The following is a 20,137-nucleotide window of genomic DNA, read 5'->3' as shown; positions in this document are numbered from 1 at the left end:
CTTCTGACTGAAGTGCAGCAAGCCCTAGCCACCCTTTCTAACTGGGGTTAGCAGCCTGTCTGGGGGCAGCCACGGGTTAGTGGAGGAGCAACCACCACAGAACGGGCCAAAAGGTGGTCAGACAAAGATGAAACAGGCTCCTCAAGAGAGGGGTTGTAAACTTGGAACCATACCCAGTTGCCCAGGCTTGTATACATTTTGGGTAGACATTTCCAGAAAGGGGGTGATGAAAACAAGACCCCTTTCTGTGGGTCTTCCCCTGTGATCTTTTGAACCATTGGAAAATCACGAGCCCAAGCATTCTGGCTCAGAAAGCAGTTTACTTCCTCTTTTATCATGCCCTCATTCGAAGGAGGGCCACTCTATGATCAGCTCAGGTTGTCATGCCAGTTTCTTATCGTCCTTTTGCCCTCTGATAAGACTAAAACGGAGAGGAACAAACCAGTTACAGCAGCACACCGTGAGCCCTATAGCATCTCTGAAGCAGAACTCAATGTTTCCTTACCTCTAGTGCCTAAAATTTCTATCACCTCGGTTTGTCTAACATAAACTGGGAGTTTACATAAAACACCCTGGATTTCTAGCGTCTCAAAAATTTTTAACTTACATTCTTCAGTTTATCACACTCCAAGCCATAATGCACCTGGCCCCATCCACTCCCTTTGCCTATTAGGCATTTGAGTTCAGGGGAGTTATGTAGCATCTTGATGCCCCTTCTCTGTCATCTTGTCCCACGCATGTCCCCAGGTATAACAAAAGCCCAAAAAAAAGAAGTTAGCACCACCTTACTCTACTGTAGAACTCTTCCCTTCTCCAACATAATTACCTCCCAGGAGTGGGAAAGGGGAGAAAGCATGACTAACACAGGCTTTGATGAGAAGATAAAGGATCTTTGTTTTTATTTCCACTGCCTCCGAGCAGGCTTATCACATTTAGAGCGTTACTTCTCTCCCCTAGGGCACTGCATCAGAGCATGAGGGACAGAACAAAGAACCAGCCAAGAAGAAAAGGAAAAAATAAATGAAACGCCTGAGTTAATGTGAACTTTGGGGCTTCTGCTTTCTTTTCACCCAGCAAGCAACAATGCCCCCTTGTCCTACAGCCTGCACCAGTGTTGGCATCTTGGTTCTGAACTAATTGCACCATCAGTTAGAGGCAATCATTCTTGGCAGGTCCTGCTACTGAAAAATGGCTGCCCTTAGGCAAGCCCTTTTGCAAAAAAAGCACAGCTGAAAGCCTGAGTTTAGGAGCCTGCACTGCCCCGATGAAGCTCCACGGGAGCAAATACAGAGCCTCCAGACAGAGCTATGGTCCAGGCTGGCTTCATTTTTCCAGGGAGCCTTTGGTGAGTTCAATTATCTGGTAAATATCCAGTGCTTCACCTGAAAAATAGTGCAAATTGGTTAGGATGCTTCCTCAAGAATTGTTAACTCACAGGTCAGAAGTGAGAAAAGGAACTTAATGTTAACGTCAAAAAGTACAGAAGGGTTCAGAGTAATTGCCAGGAATGGTAATGTTACATTTGGGGAGGATCTGTTTTCTTTTTTGTATAAAATAAGTTTATCTTAGACACATAGAAAATAAGCTTTCTGATTTACTTGTTTGGCACTCAAAGCACAGTTTTTTCACTTAAGAATGTACTTTGACTTTATACAGTAAATCTTCAAACATTTCCATTGTGGTTGAAGAGGGAAGGGAACAGATGGAAGAAACCAGAGTTTCAAACATTCCTTCATTTACTGTGAACAGCTTTCTAGAAACACATGCCTTTGTGATTTGAGCATCATGCTCACTTTGGAGCCAGGGCACATTATAAACTGAAACAGCCCAGAACACAGCACAAGAAGTAGACTTCTTATCCTCTGGTGCCCCAAGCTTCGTGTTGTCCAAGACCACTTTCTATGCCTAACGTCCTATGAGTGAGTAACGAGGAACAAAGGTGTTGTGCTCACCCTCGGGAATCCCGTATCTCCTTTCCATCCCAGTTGGGTTGGAAGGGGTTTTACAATCCATGGTCACTTCCTTCCTGAGGCACTGGTCGATATCGACTGTACTGAAAAAGGCGACTGACTGGGGCAAGTCATTCAGACCCAGCTTGTAGGCAAACATGCACCTGAAAGAGACCCGACCTCCTCTCACAGTCATGTCCCTGCTGTGAATCCAGGAGAGATGACCTGGTATCCGTAAGGCAGAGCCTCCCCCCAGCCAGCTCTGTTCACTTAGCAAAGAAAGCTGAAGGGCCAGCACTGCCCGCTATCCAGCAGCCGAACACCTCCCGCTGAGACACGTGCAATTATGGACTCAAAACACACCTTTTTTTTCCCAGTTTGGTATACTTTATTGATGTCAAAATTTCAATTATTGGGCCAGAATTTGAATATACGAGGACTTTCATTAGCTCTGTTAAACATAACCCCCCAGGAGATGATTAAGAGGGCAGCGGAGACAGTGTTGAGTATTGTAAAACATTATTTACCCATTAATCAGGATAGATCATGGTTCCCAAACTGGTTCTGGGGCAGATCAACATGAAACTGTAACATCATTAATGTAACCATATAAACTAGGAATTTTACTACAAAAAAACACAACTCAATATATAAAAAAATACGTTTTTAAAATCACATTTGAGTTTCCCCATTAACAGTGTTTTCTGTCAGTATTCAGAATAACAAACTTCTGGCACTTAAGAATTAACATTTACGAATGGAAGAAAATATCTCAGTTTTCTACGGGTTGAGAAAAGCCTCTGTCATGTTGATTTTCAAAACAGAAAGGTGTGTTCTGAGGGGAGCACAATTTGAGAACTACTCTTTGGAACAACTGCCCTGGCTTCTACCTTCTCACCACCTCAGTGATCTAGTCTTGGTATATGACACTTTCAATCCCCCAAAAAATTTTTTCTAAAGGTTGAGGCCAGTCTTTTTTAAGACTGCTACAAGTTTTAAAAATCAGAGAGAAAAGTGGGAACATTTATTTCTGGGGGGATGAAAATTCAGATCATGCTCAACCTGGTCCAAGCCCCACATATCTGGTATATAGTCATGCCAGAGAGGCCACGGGCCTTGCCTACCTGGTCAAGAGGTTGGTGATCTGCAGGGCAAGGGCAGCGCGGTAGCGGTCCTCCTCCCGCACCAGGTAGCGAACCTCATCGTGGATGCTGATGCAGAAGCGCCCATCAATGGCAAACTCCTCAAACAGCCACTTCATGGCCACAAGCATGAGGTGTAAGTAGTCCACAGCGGAGCTCTGCACCACCCAATTCACACGGCTGGTCATAAACTGGGGAGGGAAGGTAGGCACAGGCGAGAAGGGTTAAACCACATACCAGTTCACTAGAGTAGGAGGTAGTACAGGAACCCTGCCCTCCCTGCGACCCTCTCCCCATGTTCCAAGGGTAGTAGGATACCTCCCCCTGGACAGCAGAGGGCTCCAGGGCTCGGGTGATGCGGCAGCCCAGCACCGGGGTACATGGTGTGTCAGACATCGCAATGCTCTCCAGCTTATTGAACATTTCTGACTCTGTGCCCCCCATCCAGGCTCGTTCAGCAACCACCTCCCACTTCTTCCATTGTGATCTGGGGGGCAAGGAACAAAGAAAGGGCAAGCTTTGTCTTTTAGCATCTTAGAGCTAAAAACAAAGCATCCCAGCTTTCTCCAGGCCAGCCCAGACCCGCCCTCCATCCTTAACACACAGACAGTTCTCACTTTCTAGAAGCTTCTCTCTGGATCTTGCGTAGATCCTGCAGGGAAACCCAGCCATCCTCGGTCCTGTCCACAGGGAGGTCCAACTCCCTCAGCAGCCACTCGCCCTCATCTGACAGCCGATACCTTGGGGGGGGGGGGGGGTGTGCAGTGTCACAACTGTCATTCCCACGGGAACACCTCTTCTATGCCAAACCCTGGGCTAGGAGTGTTCAATCCCTTCTCCACTTCCACAACCACCCTGGGGTCGTGCCTTTCCCCTACAAGCTCCACTTCAGAGGGGGAAAAGGCTCAGAGATACTAAGTGACTTTGTAAGATCACACAGCCAGGAAGAGGTAGAGCCTAGACAGGAACCCAGGATTCTGGGGACTACATGAGGGTAGCCCGATAAAGGACATATTCCAACACGAGAACCACTACTGTTATTATTGTCCTAATGCCCTAAACACTGCACTGCCCCATGACCAACAGGTGGCATGTAGCAGTCCAGAAGGCAGCAAGAGCTATCACCCCACATTGGGGGGGAGGGGTGCGGTGCGCATAGAGGGGATAGAACAGGCTACTCCCTGAAAGGGAGAGGACAGAAGACAACCTACAGCCAGGCCCGACTGACCCTTCTCAGTCCCCACTGCCCCAGACTCCCAGCTTCAATGCAACTTCAGACATCACCAGGCTTGTCTCCAGATGGCTCCAGAGCCACGCCACTCACCTGCTCAAAGGTGCACCAGGGTTTCCCCACCACCCCTCAGTCCAGACTCCTCTGTGAGGCCAGCAAAGGTTTCCACAACTAAGGCCCAACCTCTTCTGTCGTCACTGCCTTGCCTCCGCCAGCACACACCGCCCACGGTGCATGCCACCCCCAACCCCATGTCCTCCTCTCACCTCCCTGGACAATACTCGGCTCCCCTTTTCTGCCTTTATGCAGTTACTACTGAACTGTTATCACTTAACTTTTAGTCTTTCCATGAGGAGGTCAGCTAATTAAACGTGGACACCGTATGTTATACCCACGCAAGTTGTAAAGGCACCTCTCCTCCCTCACACTCGATTCAGGAACCCTCCTAGGAGGCTGCTGAGGCCCTGAGCAAACAATAGGTACTATAGGCGGAAGCAAACTGAAGCCTGGGAAGGCTTTCTCCTCTGTCAAAATCAGTTTAAAGTCTCTGGTTTTCCATAGGCCCTCCTGTCAACTTGTCCTACTAAACCGCCTGCTGCACTTGCTCTCACTCTCTGTAGGCACGTGAGTTTGCAACCCCACGTTACTGTTCACTCTGCAAGACCAGAGCTCTGACAGCATAACAAAAGCACAGCTTTAACTCTATGAGAAAAACTGAGCATTAAGCAAGCAGATGTCACAACCCAAGGACAAACCACCCTAGAACTAGGTCACAGGGGTCTGGAGGAAGAGGGGCCAGGTGAGGACTCACGTAATGGGAAGAGGTAGAAAAGAATGGGGCGGTAAAGGTAGTAAAGCAAGCCTGAGGCCCTGGGGTAACGTGGATGGGAGAGGCACCCTCACCTGCGGAGGCCCTTGGTGACCGCATACATCTGTCGGGCCTTCTCAGCTGCCTCCTGCCGCGTGAGCCGGTGGTTGAACTGCATTAGCAGGCGCTCAGCGAAAGGCTGCCCGGCCCCGTAGATGCGGCCATAGTTGAAGACCTTGGCGTGCTCACGGCTGATGCCCACTGTGGCAGCTGTCTTACTGTGTAGATCGGTGCCCCTGCTCTTCCTGCCCTGCAGTGTCATCCACCCAAAGGCTGTGCAGCCTGGGGGGCGAGGCAGGAGTGAGAAAACAGGCTTCAGAAATAATCCTCCTGGCGAGGCATCAGGCTGCCACCGCTTTGCTCTGGCCCCGGCTCCTGCTCACCATGCATGCCGGCAAAGTGGGCGTCTCCAAGCACAGCTGCAATCCACAGCTCCTGTGAGTCCACATCAGCACCCACGAGGATGTAGCCGGGCGGGGCCTGCACCATGGCCTTCAACTCACTGCCTACTCGGTCAGGCTGCAGGAAGAGTGAGGTCAGCCCCGACCTAGATACCCCAGTAGACTCCTCCCACCCATCCCTGGAGCCTGACTAGACGGAGAATGCTGGAGCCCTTCCTGAGGGGATGGTTTTAAGGAATGCCAGCCAGCAGTGCCCCAAACTCCACAGTTCCAGGTAAAGAATCCCTGCTCCGTGCCTGGCTCTATACCCAGCCCCATCTAGACTCCACAATAGCTGTGCCTAGCATGCCTTGTCAATGTCCAGCCAGGAGCAGGTGCCCAGAACATATTTGCTGAAAAGCTGGATGAGTTGTGAAGCTAGATTTGAACTTGAGTCCTGCCTGACCCAGATCTTAGGTTCCTTTTCATGCTCCTCAGCAAAGTCCCTCTGCAACCCAGCTTCTAGACACACAGGAGAGAAAGGGCAGGACCAGAGGTGCAGAGGACACATACCCGGGCATTGCTGGCAGTGAGCCATGTGGGCTCTACAGCCCGTCGAGTGATGGTGCCAGCGGTCACAACCTGGGGCAGGATGGCCCCATAGCGGCCTTCCTCATCATAGTGTGGGTGCCTGGGGGGAGAACATGAGGCTCAGCAGCTTGCTTGGGTCCTAGGACCCGCCCCCGTTTTCCCGTTCCCACAACCACTTGCCAGGACATACCTGGTCACAGCACGGGGCAGAGCTGACCTGGGCAGCCACACCACCATCTGGGAGCTATGGGGACAGACGGGTTGCTCAGCACAGCCATAGGGAGCACACACTCCATCCCCCATCACAACACGGCCCTCATTTGCCCAGCTTTGGGGGTTGCTGTGCCCCCTCCTTGCCCAGCCTCAACCCTTTTCCCACTGACTTGACTCAGGTTGGGCCTAGCATCTACCGTCTAGGAGCATAAGCCACCGGGAACTAGCTAGGCATCTGAGGCAGCTTCGGCCCCCGTCCTGGAGTATCCATGAGGCACCCAGCACCAGCCCTGCCACCACTGCCTTTTCCAGGCTCAGGGCAGACTTTACCAACCCATCACAGCACGCTTCTCACAAGAGTGTGCCGCTGGCAGCCACAAACCCCTCAGAACTAGCCTTCGACCCATTTGCCATTCCCAGCCTACAGGACCCACTCCCAGCCCCCAACAGAACTTACAGGCTACTAGCCCTCCATGGAAGGTGCCACAGAGCTGGGAGGGGCCGCGAAGGTCCTACAGTACCACTCTTTTTACATAACAGGGAAACTGCAGCTGGAGAGGGAACGAGCCTTGTCCACGGTCCCATGGCACCAGGACCACAAGCAGCCAGGCCTCTAGACCAGGCTGTCCCTCCACTGCAGCACAGGCTGTCAGGGGCCCCTGGGTGGAAGGCAGGGGAAGGGATCCCAAGACTGCAGTAACCCAGCCAGAGGCATGGACAGACAGCATGTCTCTGCCCTCCCACAGTGACCCACCTGATACGTTTATGGGCATTCCTCCAAAAAGAAATCATTTTGTTGATTTCCAAGGCACGGGGCCCACTGGCACCTCCTGGGCCAGCCTGCAGGGTGCCGTCCTCCATCTTGGGCAGGAAGTCTTTGGCAAAGGGGCTGCCCACATTGCAGCTGTTACCATCCTGAAGCGAGCAAAGGGAAGCAGGGGCTGGAGGCACATGGCAGACCCCTAGCTGGGGAACTGATGCCCTGTGTGCCTGGGCTCTGCCCAGCACTGAGCCCACAACCTCAAGCAGAGCGGTCTGGGGCAAATTCCTGACTGCAGCGCACGCGCGCACACACACACACACACACACACACCTAGCTCCCCTCACACACACCTAGCTCCCCTCACAGTAACAGCCATCAGTCAACAGATCCTATCATGTACCAGATGTGGCACAGACACCTGACATGCCCTGTGTCATTTAATTCCACCACCATGCCCCTCACCACCCAATTTTCAGAAGGAAGACAAAGCCTCAGAGAGATGACAGCATTTGTCTGAGATCATACTCTGCGCCACTACTACCAGCATTCCTGCAAAAAGGGAGTCTCCCTGTTTGAGTCACTCTGGAGGCCTACTGTGCACCCTGAGCACAGCGAGGACACCAGGACACACACCTTGTGAGGCAGCTTGAAGAACCAGCAGCCGGGGATATCCACATCATTGTAGGGTCCGTTGCCATGGTGATAAGCTGGCTGGCTGGCTTTTGGGCCACCAGCAGCAGTCTGTGGGGGCCACACACCTAGATCAGGCCCTGCTCCAGCACCTGCATTCAGCGAGGGCCATGGGGTAGGGGGTGGGAAAAGGGCCTGAAATGGCAAGCAGGTAAGCTGGGAAATGACAGGATGGCTATGAGGTCTCAGGCTTCCTCCTTGGCCTCCAACAAGTATGGGGCCACCCAAAGGCAGGGCAGCCATCTCCCAGCTCCCCAAGATCCTGGGAATTCTCTGGGGGGAAAGAGCTACTTGGGCACAAGAGGAGGGCCCTGCCACCCAACACCCACCCAGACAACCCCTGAGCAGGTGCCCAGCTCACCAGAGCTGGGGGTTGACCTGGAACTGCCACTCGCAAGTTCTCCATCCTGGCCTCGGCCTCCACTTCTAAGCAGCCCATTTCTTCCACCTGGATGGGCCCAGGTACCAAGGAAGTGAAGCAGAGGGCTGGCTTGACCCAAATCCACCACCCCTCCCTGCAACACGCAGACAGCCCAGGACAGCCTGAGGTGGACAACTGAGCGCATCCAGCACCCCGCCTCCACCCAAAAGGCCACCCCTTCCTTGAGGGAACAGAGCCCCCTCCCCAGAGCTCAGGCTCAGAGCCCGCCCTCACCGTCTGCCACATGGTGCTGCTGTCGGTGAGCAGGAACTCCTCAGCCAGGTCTGCCTCCTGCGGCTCCAGCTGCTGCTTCCCCTGTTCAAGACAGTGCTTCCTGTACAGGGACTCGATGGCTCTGCGCAGAGAACAGCAGCAGCAGCCTCTGGTTACCGGGTGCCCCCTCCGGGCCAGGCAGCTCGCTGGGGGCCTTCCGCGATTCCCTCCGTTTAGCCTCAGAATCAGCTCTGGGGCGGAAGTGGACAGCACTTCCCCTGGTTCATAGACAGGGAGTGACAAATTGAAAATGACGGCACAATGGTGGCAGGCTGGGTTTCGAGGCCTGGGCTGACTCAAATCTAAGCACTTCTCCCCAGAGCCGCCACCTCCCCAGGAAAAGGTCTGGGAGCCCAGCAGTGGGAAGTCAGGGCTGGGCCCTGCCCCAGGCTGGCTCCTGCCCGCTCATCCATCCTTCAGCTGCAAAGGGGCAGACTGATCCCTGCCCCTCTGTCCTAAGGACCCACGGGTGGTTCAGGCTGCCCCGCAGAGCCAGGACTCTCAATTCTGGGCCACTTCAAGTGCTATGGCTTCTCCCCAACACCTGCCTGTCAAAAGCTCAAGGGTTTGTGAGCTCAGACAAGAAACTGACTTCCCTAGGGCCTTTGTTTTGCCAACTCTAAAATGAAGATAACCGCGGGACTGCCTGGGAGACAAACAAGGGAAGCACTGTAAAACGTTTATTAACACAGAATATAATCAGTGCTCAATAAATTACACTCAAAAATGGGGGACAAAGCTCATCCCCCGTCACTTCCAACAGCCCTCCCTCTGCACACTCCTGTGAGGGCAGCTGGGCTGCCGGGCCCAGGAGCAGGGCCTCAGTCCCACCCACTCCAAGCACCACACCCTCAGCCCCACAGGGCTCTGAGGTCCAGACACAAAAGGCAGCCACCAAACAAAGAACTAGAACCCAGACTCTCAGACCCGAGCTCTTTCCACTAGCCTGAGCTGGGTTTGGTCTCTCTAGCCAAGGGGAAGGGGTGCCTAGCCTCCAGCCCCTTCCTCCCTGAGCCAGAGCCTTACGTGTAGGGGCAGGCCACCCCAGCCGACGTTAGGCCGCTGCCTGGTGGCACCTTAGCCAGGTTGTCCCGCCGCCCGGGCACCAGGTATCCCCAGCCATGCCGCTCCGAGTAGTGCAGAGGGAAGCCGTCCCAGGTCAGCGCCATGAGTTTAGGTGTGACGCGCATCTGGAGACTGAGGAGACTGGGGCCTGGGGTCCACGCAGGGTCATCTAGCCGGGGACAGAGCTTCCGATACCACCTATGCCCCGCCAGAAGAGAGCAGTGTCATGGTAGTCGGGGGAGGACAGTGTGTGACGGCAAGGGCCCCACCCACTCTCCAAGACCCCAAGGCTTTCTGGTGACCTCGGCCTACAGTCACCATCCCTTCCCTCTGGGATACAGCCAGGACCCCCACGGAGTCCCCTAGAATAATTCGAATATCCCAGAAGGAAAGATCCTATGTCAGCCCCCCTGTACTACTCAGAAGTCAGGACCCACATGCATAACCTAGGGCTGGACTCCTTCCCCAGTCCATTTCATGCAGGGAGCAAGTAGATCTGCCCTCCCACCACTGCTCTAGAGGCACACCAGAGCCTTCAGAGCTCCATCCCTCACGTGCTGTTCACCGGAGCCAACACAAGGGTGAGGCAAGTGAGGCACTCAGGGCACAAAATTTAAGGCGGCCTCATCTCAGGCAAATAAAAAGTTGGTACTCTGCTGTTCACCCTGGCTGCCCCTATTTTCTCATCTCTGCCACTCTATGGGGTGTGAATGAAGGGTCACCTCCCCAAGGAAGCCTTCCTTGATTTCCCCAAGCAGAGTCAGGCACTGCCTCAACACTGATGACTCTTCTGTCTCATCATGGATATAAAGTCCAGCTGCGCTGGTTGGTCTGCACAACTGGCTCCTCCCAGGGAGAAGCTACTAGAAAGAAGGAGTTATGTTCCTATTTGTACTCTCAGAGGCTACTATGAGCAGGTGCTTAGTGCACTTGAACCGCTTAAGTCCAGTGACCCAGGAGTCAGAGCAAACTAGTGAGCAGGACTGGAAGACGGCAGGAACAGATGGCAGCAGGTTAGTAAGGGCCCATATGCACACCACCCCCTGTGCTGGGGCCCAGAATAGAGGTGTCCCAGGGTGGAGGGAGGGGTAAGGATGGCCGCTGGACATGTTAGGGAGACAGGGCTTACCCTGGGTGCCCAGGAAGGTGCTGGGGCCGCTTAGGCAGGAGCTCTGTGGTCCCCCTGAGCTGCTCCAAGCAGGCGCGGGCCATGACATCTCGCTGAAACTCCTCCTCCTCACTGGGGGGGCCAGGGTCTGCACAGGGTCGGGGAGGACAATCAGGACCAGAGGAGGGTCTCTCACAAAGGCCTGCCCAGCCTACTCATGTCCAGAAGGCCGGAGCAACCCCTTCCAAGGGACACCCCGGTCAGGACCTTCCCAGGGTCCATCCCTGCTCCACCTCCCGCCCATGTTCCCCACCTTCCTGATCCTTGGGATCCCCAGGAGCCTTGGGCCCCTCGACAGGCAACTTGCTGGCTGCGGCCGGCTCCTTCGTCTTCACCTTCTTTGCCTTCTTCTGCTTAAATTCCTGCAGGTCCCACTCTAGGTCCCAGAGCCAGGGATCTTCTTTGTACCTGCACAGCCAGTCCACCAGGGCAGGGCTAAGGCCAAGCCGAAGGCCAGCCCTCCCACCTGCCCATCCCCTGCAGGGGGATCCAGCCACCCAAGGCCTGGCTACCTCTCTCCTGAGAGCAGCTGGCAGGCATCGTTGGCCAGGTCCATCAGTGACTTCTTCATCTCCCACTGGAGCTCCTCGTAGGTGCTCTGTGCCTCCGCCAGGTAACGCTCCCAGTTCTGGTTGACGGGCAGGTAGGAGACACCCATCTCCAACATGCCAGCCAGAGTCACCGGGTGGGGACACCTTGAGGACAAACACCAGGGCTGCCATAAATGACCACAGGAGGCAAGGCTTTGGCCCAATCCCTGGGCCAGCCTGGCAATCCTCAACCCAACCACCCACGTCAGAGAGACAGGGGTTGAAACCCCAGCTCTACCGTCTCCCAGCCATGAGACCCTGGCTAAGTCACTTCATCTCTCTGAGCCTAAGTTCCTTCATCTATAAAATGGGAATAATATCATCCCATCCTCAGGGGTAATGGGGGGAATGACAGATCACAAAAATGAAAATGGCTGCCATTTGCTGAGTAATGACTAAGCGCCAAGCACTGTGCTACAACCCCCCACACACAAAAGATCATACAAGAACCTCACAACTGTAGTCAAGTATATTTGTGTATGTTTCACAGATAAGAACATTGAGGCTCAGGGAAACCAAGTAACTTGCCCAAGGTCAAATGAGTTGGATAGGATAATTAAGATTAGAACCAGGTCTGGCTGACGCTTATGACTCTGACCACATCATAAATCTGACTCACTAGCAAACATAACCAAGACGGATGTGAAGTCCTTGGGTCAGGATCCGGGTTCAGAGACGGTGCTTAGCAAACCAGGGCCACGCACATGAAACAAGCACAGCCTCAGCGCCCCCCTCCAGGGCCTCTGTAGAAACCCCAGAGTCCAAGGCCCAGGTGGCCACCATTGGACAGAGTGGCTCCATGCTCTCAGCCCAGAAAGGCTAAGGCCCCCAGCCTGAGAAAGGCCCAGCACCACCTGGTTACGGTGGGCCCGGGTACCAGGAACCCACTGACCCCCATGGGTTCCCAGAGGGGCTCTCCCTCACCTCTCCAAGAAGAGCGGTAGCTGCTGCTGGAAAACCTCATAGGTGGCCCACACGTCCTGGGCACAGTACTGCATCAGGTCCTGGCACAGGCGACAGGAAGGCGCTGGGTGGGCAGCCATCCCACTACCACCACCGGGCCTCTCAGGGTCAGGTCTGGCAGCTACACTCCCCAGGGTCACTAGGGGTCTGCCACAGCCCATGTCCCCAGAGCCCCTCTCCACCACCATACCTGGAAGTTCTCACGGATGTCCTTCATGCTACCCTTGACAAACAGCTCGCGGGGCTCCTTCTCTAAGCGAGGCCCCCCCACGTAGAGGCTGTGCACGTCTGCCAGATTATTGACACTGCTGATGTCCAGCCAGTCCCAGGATGAGATCTGGAGGCCAGAGCAAGGGACACGGCAGATCAGCTCAGTCTCAAGCCAGACAGGCCGGCCGGGGAGGGGGGCCTCCCACAGTGTGCTCTCACCGCTGGGCCGTTGGCTTTGCTCTGGGATTTCTGGCCTCGCTGTGTGGGGTGCCGGGCCTTGCGCTTGCCCTGCTTCGCTGCCATCCACAGACTGCGCTGGAAGCTGCTTAGCCCTGAGATGGCCATGTGCATGCTCATGGTGTCCAGGAAGCGCATGTGGGAGCCCTGAGGAGGAGAGGCTGCAGCTGAGGGGCCAGCCTACCCCTGCTTCGGCACTTCAGCCCACCAGCCCCACCTCAGCCTCCCCTCCCAGCCCACAGCCTCCCAGCGCTAAAGAGTGTCTTCATGCTTGCTCACGCTTGTCCCTCCACCTGTGAGGGGCCTGCCTTCTCAAACCCTAGCCACGCTTGAAAGCGCAGGCTTGGTTGAATCCCAATACACAGGCCTTCCCAGCATCCAGCAACAGCTCCAGGGGCACCTTGGGAACAGAGTGGCCAAAACGAGGCCTTCCAAGCTATCAGGCTCGGCCCCCAGCCCTGCCGCTCAGAAGCTCTGTGGCCCTGGGCAAGTCAACAAGGCTGTCTGAGCCTCAGCACACTCAGCTAGAGGCTAAGGCTACTCTCACCTGCCCTGCCTTTCTCCTAGGGCACTTTTCACAGAATTAAGAATTGCCACAACTATGGTTCTGAGTGTTTGATGTGTGCACTGTTCAAACCCTCTCAACAATCCTATGACGTAGCTTCCGCCATCTCCCTCTTTTTACAAATAAGGAAACTGAGGCTCGGTTTCCTTAGTTGTAAAAGGGATGTTAAGAGGCTCGAGCTGCTCACCAGTGGCCAAGGCAGGATGGGAGCCCAGGCCGTGGGGCCCACAGCCTCCAAAGACCCACGCTAAGCTCTAAAATGCCGCACAGAGATAAGGGCCATTAGTACCCTTTGACAACTCAGGTCTTGTGCCAGGCAGACCCTAGGGACAGAACAGCTGGGTACAGGGACCACGGGCAGGGCTGGTCAACAGGAGGCCCTGTAGCTTCTACAAAGGTGATGGAGGCACTGGCCAGGAAAAGCAATGCCTTCCCTAGCCACTGAGAGCAGGGCTCTTAGCCCACCCGGTGCCAGAGGCTACATTTGGCCCCATGAACCATACCTGGATCAGGTACTGCTCCCTGATATGGGCCCGGTCGAAGCACACGTTGTGCCCCACCACTAACTGCTCCTGCCAGTCTCGCTGGGTGGGGCCGCCGGCACTGGCAGGGACCTCCAGGGGAATGAGGTCAGCCGGCGACAGCTGGCTGGTCCAAGAGTAACGCTCTTCCACCAGCCGCCGGCTGCACCAGGAATACCTGAGGGAGGTGAGAGGCAGGCAGGTTCAGCACGGAGGCATTCAAGTTCCACCCCACAATCCCCACTGCACACCTACCACCACATGCCAGGCCCTACGCTAGCAGCTGGGGGTACAAGGGAGACCACGGGGTGCTCCTAGAGCTAGAGGTCGGGCGGGGTGCTGCCCGGGTATGTGTTGGGAGTGCGGAGGAGTTACAAAAGCTTTACTTTTCAACCTCCACAGAGAGAAAGGGAGCTAAGTGCCACAGTCCCGGGGGTCCCAGATGGGCATTCAGCCCGGGCCATCAAGGTGTTTGTTACGCCCAGGGCTCACCAAGTCTGTGCTTGGCTCTGAGGTGTCTTAATGACCGTTATCAACCCCTCACGTTGATAAGCACAAAATGGCTAATGTTCAAAGTGCTAGTAAAGAAGAGAGACAATTATAATAAAACCCAAAGTGGAATTTTTTTTTTTAATTCAAAGTGGCAAAAAAAAAAAAAGACAAATGCTGCACACGTGTACAGGATGAATCATCTGACGGCTGGAAAGATTCTGAAGGACAAAGAGCGAAACACGCACCTTGTAGAAGGTGCTGTGTCTCTGAACAACCACCCTCAGTGAGAGACCAGGGAAAGTGCCAGAATGGAGGAAATGTATGCACATGTGCTAGGAAATATGTGCTAGGGTTGGGGTGGGAGGGGCAGGGGATGAGTGCTGCCTGCTGGGGGCCGGACACTGATTCAGGAAAAGGCTCGAGTTTGCTCAAGATCCACAAGACTAAGTGTGGGGAAATGGCTGCTGAGCAAAAGCCTTTTGTGAACCGCAGATTACACCAAAGGGTCAAGGCCACTCAGCATCACAGTGAGTGACGAGGCCACATGTGTGGCCACCACAGCTGCGAACAAGCTGCCCGTTTCCCTTACGGCGGGGAGGAGGGGTTATCTGCCGCAACAGATAAAACAAACATAAAACTAGTTTCTTTGGGGGAAGGGGTTACCAGCAAAAAGAGGTTCCTAGTGTTAAACCTGGTAAAATCTAACTCACACTCCAAATGATGGGAAAACGCTCAGGGACTCAAGTTGAAACCTCCTCCCCTTTCAATTCAACATGTCAAAGCCCTCAAACAAACACAACACAGAAGAAAAGGCTGAAGGATGTCAAATATTTGAGGCTGTGGTGATGACAGGGACTTTAGTTGCAATAAAAAGCCAGACTGGTGTCAAGATCCGGGTCTGCAGCTGTACGTGAGAACCATCTTTTTAAATTTATTTGTGATAAAAAAAGAAGAACCCCAAAATGCAAACACCTCTGGCAAATTTAAGATGAGTCAGGACCAACGCCATTAACACTACACTTTTCCTGTGAATCTTAGATCGGTGTTGACAGCCTGTGTAATGTCCCTCTGGTCTGATGACCAAAGCCCTTACCAGCAGCCTTCGGGAAGCTGCCCTCTGGGCCATCCAAGGCTTTTCCCTCCCACTGGAAACTGCGGGCTGCTCAGGAACCTGATGTTACACAGCCACGCGGCAGGGATGTGCCCAGGTTAAAAGTGGACTGCCGTCAGGGTCCCATCTGGCACCTCCCACCCCCCGCCATAGTCAGGCTCCCAGAAGGAAGGCCCCAGCATGAGTCCAGTCCTCAGCAATGACTTCTGCCGCCAGGCAAACTGCACAGTGCCCCCAGTACCACCGGCAAAAATGGAATGAGAATGAGAGGAGGATGGGAAGGACAGGGAGAGAAAGAGATGAAAAATTAGGAGAGGAAGGAGGAGGAAAAGAAAAGGGGGACTTCAGGGAAATTGGCCAAGAATGACCAAAGATCAAAAAAACAAGTCCTTCTTATCACTGGTTTCCTAATTTCCTTTCAGCCACCATAGTCTACTTTACTTTCTCAAATGATGGACAGCATTCCCTCTATTTTGACCATCAAGTTACACAGTAAGCACTGAGATTCTCATCTTAACTGGAACTACATCAATGAGGAATCATCTAGTTTTGCTCTTTTCAGCCGTTAATGCCTACCTTATCTATTTAGCCATGCTTTCACCATTTTCAACTGCATATTTAACATTTCGCAGCTTTCTTTACAAAGATGTAGCTTCCAATAGGAATAAAGAAACTGCCAACTTTTTTGCTGGCCATGCCTGAAAGCATTAAGGTTGTAAATAGTATTTTAATCCTGGAATGAAGAATAAAAAAGGGGAGAAAAGTACTGCCATCATTGTTTGAAAAAGAAACTTGGGTAGCACTTAGAAAGTTATTTAAAAAGAAAAGAGAGATTGAATATACCTTTTGGGGACAAAAATGCCTGCAAGCCTGCTTGGAAGGCTGGGGGAAGGAAGCAGTTTCTCAGCTGGGGGTGGTCACGGGTTGGGTGGGGGCAGTTTCCCGAGGGGAGTGGGTATTTGGAAACACTGAAATGGGTCGGGGCGGCGAGGATTTGGTCTGGCATTTAAGGGAGCAGCTGGGGATGCTGAGTGTCCTATACTGCCTGGGCCATTCCCGCAAAAGGTAGGTTTCTACTGCCCAAAATTACCAATAACATCCCCAAATGGAAACACTGTTCAAATGTCTTGGACTAACTTCTCAGGAAGCTACTAGGGCAAGTGGGAAGGCACCAAATCAAGGTGATCTCAAGTGGTCTCCCAGTCAGTCTCAAGTTCAACACACGTGATTCTCTGCACAGCCCCTATCACCACGTGACATTTGCTTGGGTGTTGTTTACTACCCATACCTTCCTACCAGAAAGTAAGGTCTGTAAATGCTGGGGTCAAAGCTTGTTTTAGTTCACCGAGTCCACAGTCCCTGGAAATCCACCCACCAAACACATAGTGGGAGCTCACCAAACCATTAAGCTGGGCCCCCCACATGTGCTCAAGTCCCCTGACCCCTGCCCGTACTCACCAGGCCGAGGGGGATATGGCCACCGCCAATGTGGGGCAAGTTCCCTCTGCCAAGCAGACCTCCACGTCGAACACCAGGGCCCGCTCCTCGGGGATGGCCACGGGTTCGGCCTCCCCCGCGGGGCCGTACCGGGTCCAGCCCTCCGCCCAGGCCCAGCTCGGGGGCCGGGGGGCCAGCTGGGCCTGCAATAACAAGTTGGCCGCCTCCAGGTAGGGCAGGCTCTGCTTCTGGGCCAGGAGGCGGAAGTGCTGGTCCAGGCTGCCCCCGTAGAGGGGCGGCAGGCGCAGCTCCACGTCGGGCAAGGGCGCGGCCGGCTGCCCCCAGAGCCCGTGCTTCTGCAGGTGCTCGACGCTGCGGCGCACCGCGGCCTCGCCGGGCATCTCCCCGCCGTGCCCGAAGATTTGCTCGTGAAGCCCTCTCGAGAGCATCTGGATGTGCAATGGGTTGTGCCGCAGCTGCCCGCCCTCCGAGGACGGCACTGGCCGCGGCGGCGGCGACGGCTGCGGCGGCTGCGGCTGCCCGTCGCTGGGGACGGGGCCGGAGGCGGAGCTGGAGACCCAACGCCCCGGAGCTGGAACCGGCCCTGGCCCGACGGTGGCGCCGGCCACCTTCCTCCAGAGCAGGCGGCTCATGGTTGGTGCAGGGAGCCCCCCGCTGGGAGTCAGCACACCTGGCTTTGGGCTCCAGCTTGGCAGCTTCTACTGGCTGAGAGACGTGGAGAGAGACACGTCCTGTCTCTGTTTTCCTGTCAGTGAAATGGTTCTGACCATGCCTGCCTTCCACCCACAAATCCTAAAGAAGACAGATGATATACAGTGTTACTAATGACACACGTAACATGTGTGATATTAACAGCCATCATTCCTTAAGCATCTTCTGCGGCCCAGGCAGTGTGCCAGGCGCCTTTAGGTACATTTTCTCAGTGAATCATCAAACAACCTTGGGAAATAGCAATACCCCTCCTGAGGAAAACTGAGGTTCACGTAAGTTCATCAGGGAAGGTGAGAGACGTGGTTAAGAGGGCAAACTCTGAATAGGAGGACGCGGGTTTGAATGCTGGCTCTGGCTCTTACGAGACGTGTGACCTTGGGCAAGCTCCTTAGGCCCCAATTTCCTACTCTGTAAAATGGGGTTACGGATTCTACCTGTCATACAGGGCTGCTGTTTGGGTGACACAGGGCAAACACGCCGCGCGGCCCGGCCCTCGGCAAGTCCTCGGCAAATGGTGGCTGCCTTTATCGCAACCGCCGCAGCCCGAGGGCCTAGCGCCTTTAGGAGACAGCGCCCGGATTCGAACCCGTCAGGTGGGCCGCCGTCCCGCGGGGCCCCGACCCACGCCTGAGCCCGGGCCCAGCAGGCCGAGGGCGCCCTGCAGGGGGCGTCGGCAGCGGCCCCCGCGCTCCCGGCCGCCCGCCCGCCCGACCGCTAGCCTGAGCCCGGCGGCCGCGCCGCGGTGCGCCCTGGGACCAGCCTCCGCCCAGCTCAGGGCCTCGCTCCCTGACTGGAGAGGGAGGGGCCGCGCCGCCGCTCAGGGACCCGGCCTCCCCTCAACGGCGAACCCGCCGGAAACCTCAGTCCGCCCGGTGCTTCCTGGTCTGCGGCTCCCGACCCCAGGCCGGCGACGCGGCGTCTCCCTCCGCGCGGCCTATGCAGCCTCGGGGTGGCGTGTGGCCTGCACCGAAGCAGTCCGCCTCGCTGGCAGCCGCAACTTCCCGTCTGCGCCCCGCTCACTCCCGCCGCTACCCGAGAGGCAAGAGGGAGACTCCCAGCGCGACCAATAGGAGAGCCAAAAGTGGACCGGTCCGCCCGCGGGGTGGGGAGGAAGGACTTCCGGGTGGGCCTTCCCTGAAGAACTCTGGGAACCAAGGTCCAACCTCCCCTGTTCAAGAAGCAGATGGATTCGTCCTGGGCAAGCCGGTGGGCGGTAATAATACTTTTTAGATTGTCTAAAGACGATGAACTGTCGAGCGGCCGCGTGGCCTAATGGATAAGGCGTCTGACTTCGGATCAGAAGATTGCAGGTTCGAGTCCTGCCGCGGTCGTAGGGGTCATTTACAATTTTTGCCTTATTCCTTCTTGGGAATTAAATACCGGAACAGTACGAAACGCTGTCGCCGATTACCACCTCACGTGGAAGTCTGGGAACACCAAGATCTGCCGAAGTAACTACCCCCACACTCCACACCCAGTATGACCCACTGAAATTGCTCCCTTACTTGCCCTGGGGGCGGGAGTAGTGGTATTTTTCTAAAATGTACCTTCCGGGCTCATACCCCCACGCTGGTAGAGTGGGGGGGGGGGCATCCTACGCGGAAACCCCGATTTTAAATCAACTGATAAGTGGGAATAACAGAGATTCACGTTTGAGGGGAACACCCTCCCTCTCTTCATCCTGGGCAATTCTGATGGGTAAAAATACTGCCTTTCGTTGAACCCGAATCTGCCACCGGTAGATTAAGCCCTCGCCCCGGCGCGTCCGGCTCCCCCGCGCCCGAGGAGCTACCAGAGGTTGCCTTCCAGTCTTTGCGGGCTCCTATCTCTGCATCCACCTCCTGTTGCTCCAGGTGCCTCTGATAAACTGCAAAGCGCCGCAGAATAAGGCCCACGTGGATAACGAGAGCCTGGGAGTTGGATGCTGGAGACCCAGGAAAGCAAGGCTCAGAGAGATTTGAAACAGACCTGAGGACACACAGCTGACTAGGGACAAAACTCAGGCCTCACAAAAAGTGGACGCCCACCTCCCAGGCCGTGCGTGTGCCAGGACACCGTGAACTGACTTGAAAAACCGACTTCGGTATTTTTCAGGGGTGTGGTTTGGGGATACCCAGGGAAACACACTCCTCCGCCTGTCCTGCGGACTGATCCTGCCCAGAGAGGCGGAGAGAAGCCCCAGACCAAGGCTTGTGAAGGTTGCACTGGCGTTGAACCTAGATCCTTCCATACATTTCCCTTTTCTTTAAGTATGAAATATTGTTTATACATTGTTCTAGATGTATTTAATATACACACAAATGTATTTTTTTTCTTTCTTTTGGCAAAAAATACAAGCAAATGAAAATTCAGTGTCTTAAAATCTGGGCTTTTTCACATAACCTTGTACCACTGATATTTAACAAAATGCCGAGAGAAGAGGTTCTCAGTTTAAATCAGGGACTCCCTAAATGGGGAAAACATTTTCATTATTTCTTCTAATCTCCTACTGCAATTTAGCATTTCCTTCAATTATGAGGTTAGGC

At 54.5% G+C, this 20,137-nt stretch overlaps 2 protein-coding genes across 9 annotated transcripts in view; one reads left to right on the top strand and one right to left on the bottom strand.

The window, feature by feature from the left end:
* Positions 1 to 1,871, top strand: part of FANCI (FA complementation group I) — a 90,819-nt gene extending 88,948 nt beyond the window's left edge. For all 6 annotated transcript variants that reach the window (XM_079912967.1, XM_079912970.1, XM_079912972.1 and 3 more), the window contains one exon: positions 958 to 1,871. In XM_079912967.1, coding sequence (XP_079769093.1) covers positions 958 to 1,020 — 63 coding nt within the window. In that variant the 3' untranslated portion in view covers positions 1,021 to 1,871. The remainder of the gene's footprint in view (positions 1 to 957) is intronic.
* On the bottom strand, positions 1,247 to 18,632 carry POLG (DNA polymerase gamma, catalytic subunit). 3 transcript variants are annotated; one of them, XM_079912976.1, is made up of 23 exons: positions 18,472 to 18,632; positions 16,902 to 17,693; positions 13,823 to 14,018; positions 12,737 to 12,901; positions 12,498 to 12,644; positions 12,269 to 12,348; positions 11,267 to 11,449; positions 11,008 to 11,162; positions 10,716 to 10,842; positions 9,548 to 9,784; positions 8,483 to 8,603; positions 8,189 to 8,275; positions 7,771 to 7,878; positions 7,129 to 7,289; positions 6,352 to 6,405; positions 6,144 to 6,261; positions 5,574 to 5,709; positions 5,226 to 5,472; positions 3,709 to 3,831; positions 3,410 to 3,578; positions 3,074 to 3,282; positions 1,953 to 2,113; positions 1,247 to 1,382 (listed from the first exon to the last, which is right to left on the bottom strand). In XM_079912976.1, exons 2-23 carry the CDS (start codon positions 17,531 to 17,533, stop codon positions 1,324 to 1,326), a joined length of 3,675 nt encoding a protein of 1,224 aa, XP_079769102.1. In that variant the 5' UTR covers positions 17,534 to 17,693; positions 18,472 to 18,632; the 3' UTR covers positions 1,247 to 1,323. The 3 variants fall into 3 exon arrangements, with proteins under 3 accessions (XP_079769102.1, XP_079769103.1, XP_079769104.1); XM_079912977.1 differs by lacking the exon at positions 18,472 to 18,632 and adding an exon at positions 16,020 to 16,176 and having other exon boundaries at positions 16,902 to 17,032; XM_079912978.1 differs by lacking the exons at positions 12,269 to 12,348; positions 12,737 to 12,901; positions 13,823 to 14,018; positions 16,902 to 17,693; positions 18,472 to 18,632 and having other exon boundaries at positions 12,498 to 12,553.
* Positions 18,633 to 20,137: the final 1,505 nt, after the last annotated feature.

The sequence above is a fragment of the Stenella coeruleoalba genome (assembly GCF_951394435.1).
Source record: "Stenella coeruleoalba genome assembly, chromosome: 2".
Taxonomy (NCBI): Eukaryota; Metazoa; Chordata; class Mammalia; order Artiodactyla; family Delphinidae; genus Stenella; species Stenella coeruleoalba.
The sequence above is the reverse complement of the archived record's forward strand: the minus strand, read 5'-3'. Positions and strand labels throughout refer to the sequence as shown.

Bases quoted from the DNA above. Each gene is read 5' to 3' on its own strand.
- POLG (XM_079912976.1), bottom strand. From the start codon at position 17,533: ATGAGCCGCCTGCTCTGGAGGAAGGTGGCCGGCGCCACCGTCGGGCCA. The intron at 12,645-12,736 runs GTGAGAGCACAC...TCTGGCCTCCAG, and splicing joins GCAAAGCCAACGGCCCAGCG to ATCTCATCCTGGGACTGGCT. The intron at 7,879-8,188 runs GTGAGCTGGGCA...TGGCCCCCACAG, and splicing joins CAGGTCAACCCCCAGCTCTG to ACTGCTGCTGGTGGCCCAAA.